General features: G+C 41.5%; 1 protein-coding gene across 1 annotated transcript; it reads right to left on the reverse strand.

Annotated features, from left to right (window-relative positions):
* Positions 1-152: 152 nt before the first annotated feature.
* On the reverse strand, positions 153-619 carry LOC112455906 (the record flags this gene model as incomplete). Its single annotated transcript, XM_025018126.1, has 2 exons — positions 573-619; positions 153-502 (listed from the first exon to the last, which is right to left on the reverse strand). Coding segments are annotated over exons 1-2 (397 nt in total), but the record flags the coding sequence as incomplete, so codon positions are not given.
* Positions 620-1,382: the final 763 nt, after the last annotated feature.

A 1,382-nucleotide genomic window follows, 5' to 3' on the forward strand; every position in this document is an offset into this window, starting at 1 on the left:
GAAGCCAATTCAGAATTTCTCCACACACCACCGTCACTGATCGAACCTATAAGTTAAACCAAGTACTTTATTGCAACGGATTAAGAATTGAGGATTAATTTATTTTCTGTCAGTAGTGTCAGTTATTAAAAAAAGAGACCACCATTACTCACCAAACTGTCCAATGTCCACCCAGGTAAATTTATGATTTGCATCACAGAGTGCCAACAACACCATACTAAAAAATCGCTTGTAGTTGTGGTACTGTGATCCAGAGCATGGCGGCTTCTCAATTTCCATGTGTCTGCCATCAAGAGCACCAATACAGTTTGGAAATTGCCATTTCAACATATACTGTTCGCTTATTCTTTTCCAGCCATCGGCATCTAGTGTGGGAAGCACAACAGGTTGCAAAACAAGCCAAATAGCACGGCAAACTTCTGGTATTATTTTGCAGACCGTAGATTTTCCAACTCTAAATTCGAGATGCTTTGTCCGCATGCTTTCTCCTTGAGCAAGATACCTATGCATAAAAAAAAACATTCATTCATATCAGATTTAATTTTTTAAACGCAGAATTGATTGGTACTTACGTCAAGGTCAGGCTCAAACGAAGCCTGGGTGAAAGAGGTGCCCGCATGCTGTGTTTTTCTAGGAGTGGATGCACCAAACTGAGTAAGAATTCAAACTGCTCCGGCCACATCCGAGTATACCCAAAAAATTCTTCGTGATCACTGATACGCAGTTCACGAAATAAGTTAAGGTTGAAACCCTGATCAAATCTGCGCTTGTTGACGGGCCGTACCCACCACCTTCGACGGCTTCGACTTTCAGTAGCTCTCCTCGTCTGAATAATGCGCCACTGAATATTCAGAATCTAGCTCCATAACATAATAAATAATGCAATTCCAATTTTTTGTAAATCCATGACTGTGCACCAACAACGCTGATATGCCGCAATGCATTGATATTACCGCCTGTGTACAAACAGATAAATTTATACACGCCGATTAATTAAATTATACAATCATGTATAAAGTACGCGTAATATGAACCTATATGATTGTAAATTAATCACTGTAGATAAGTACGATATATTGGACCAAGTCGATGGAACACTCACGATCTCTGAGCTCTTTGACGACGAGGCAGGAGACGATGCGGAGTCCGTTCCCCGGCAAGTTAACTCAAGACACGATGGAAAACGTTTCTAGGTTATCTCGCGTGATTTGACGTAAAAGCCGCTTTATATAGCCGGTGCCCAACGACGTTGATTTGCTCATTGTAATCCTTACTATACGCCATTGTAGACACTTGGGCGTATACCGGCCTTAATTCTACAGCCTACGTCTAACGCCTACTCTTTGCATTCACTACTCCTGCTGCCATTGTAGACGACGCTT

Source organism: Temnothorax curvispinosus, unplaced genomic scaffold, assembly GCF_003070985.1.
Source record: "Temnothorax curvispinosus isolate PA1 unplaced genomic scaffold, ASM307098v1 QBEX01006504.1, whole genome shotgun sequence".
Taxonomy (NCBI): Eukaryota; Metazoa; Arthropoda; class Insecta; order Hymenoptera; family Formicidae; genus Temnothorax; species Temnothorax curvispinosus.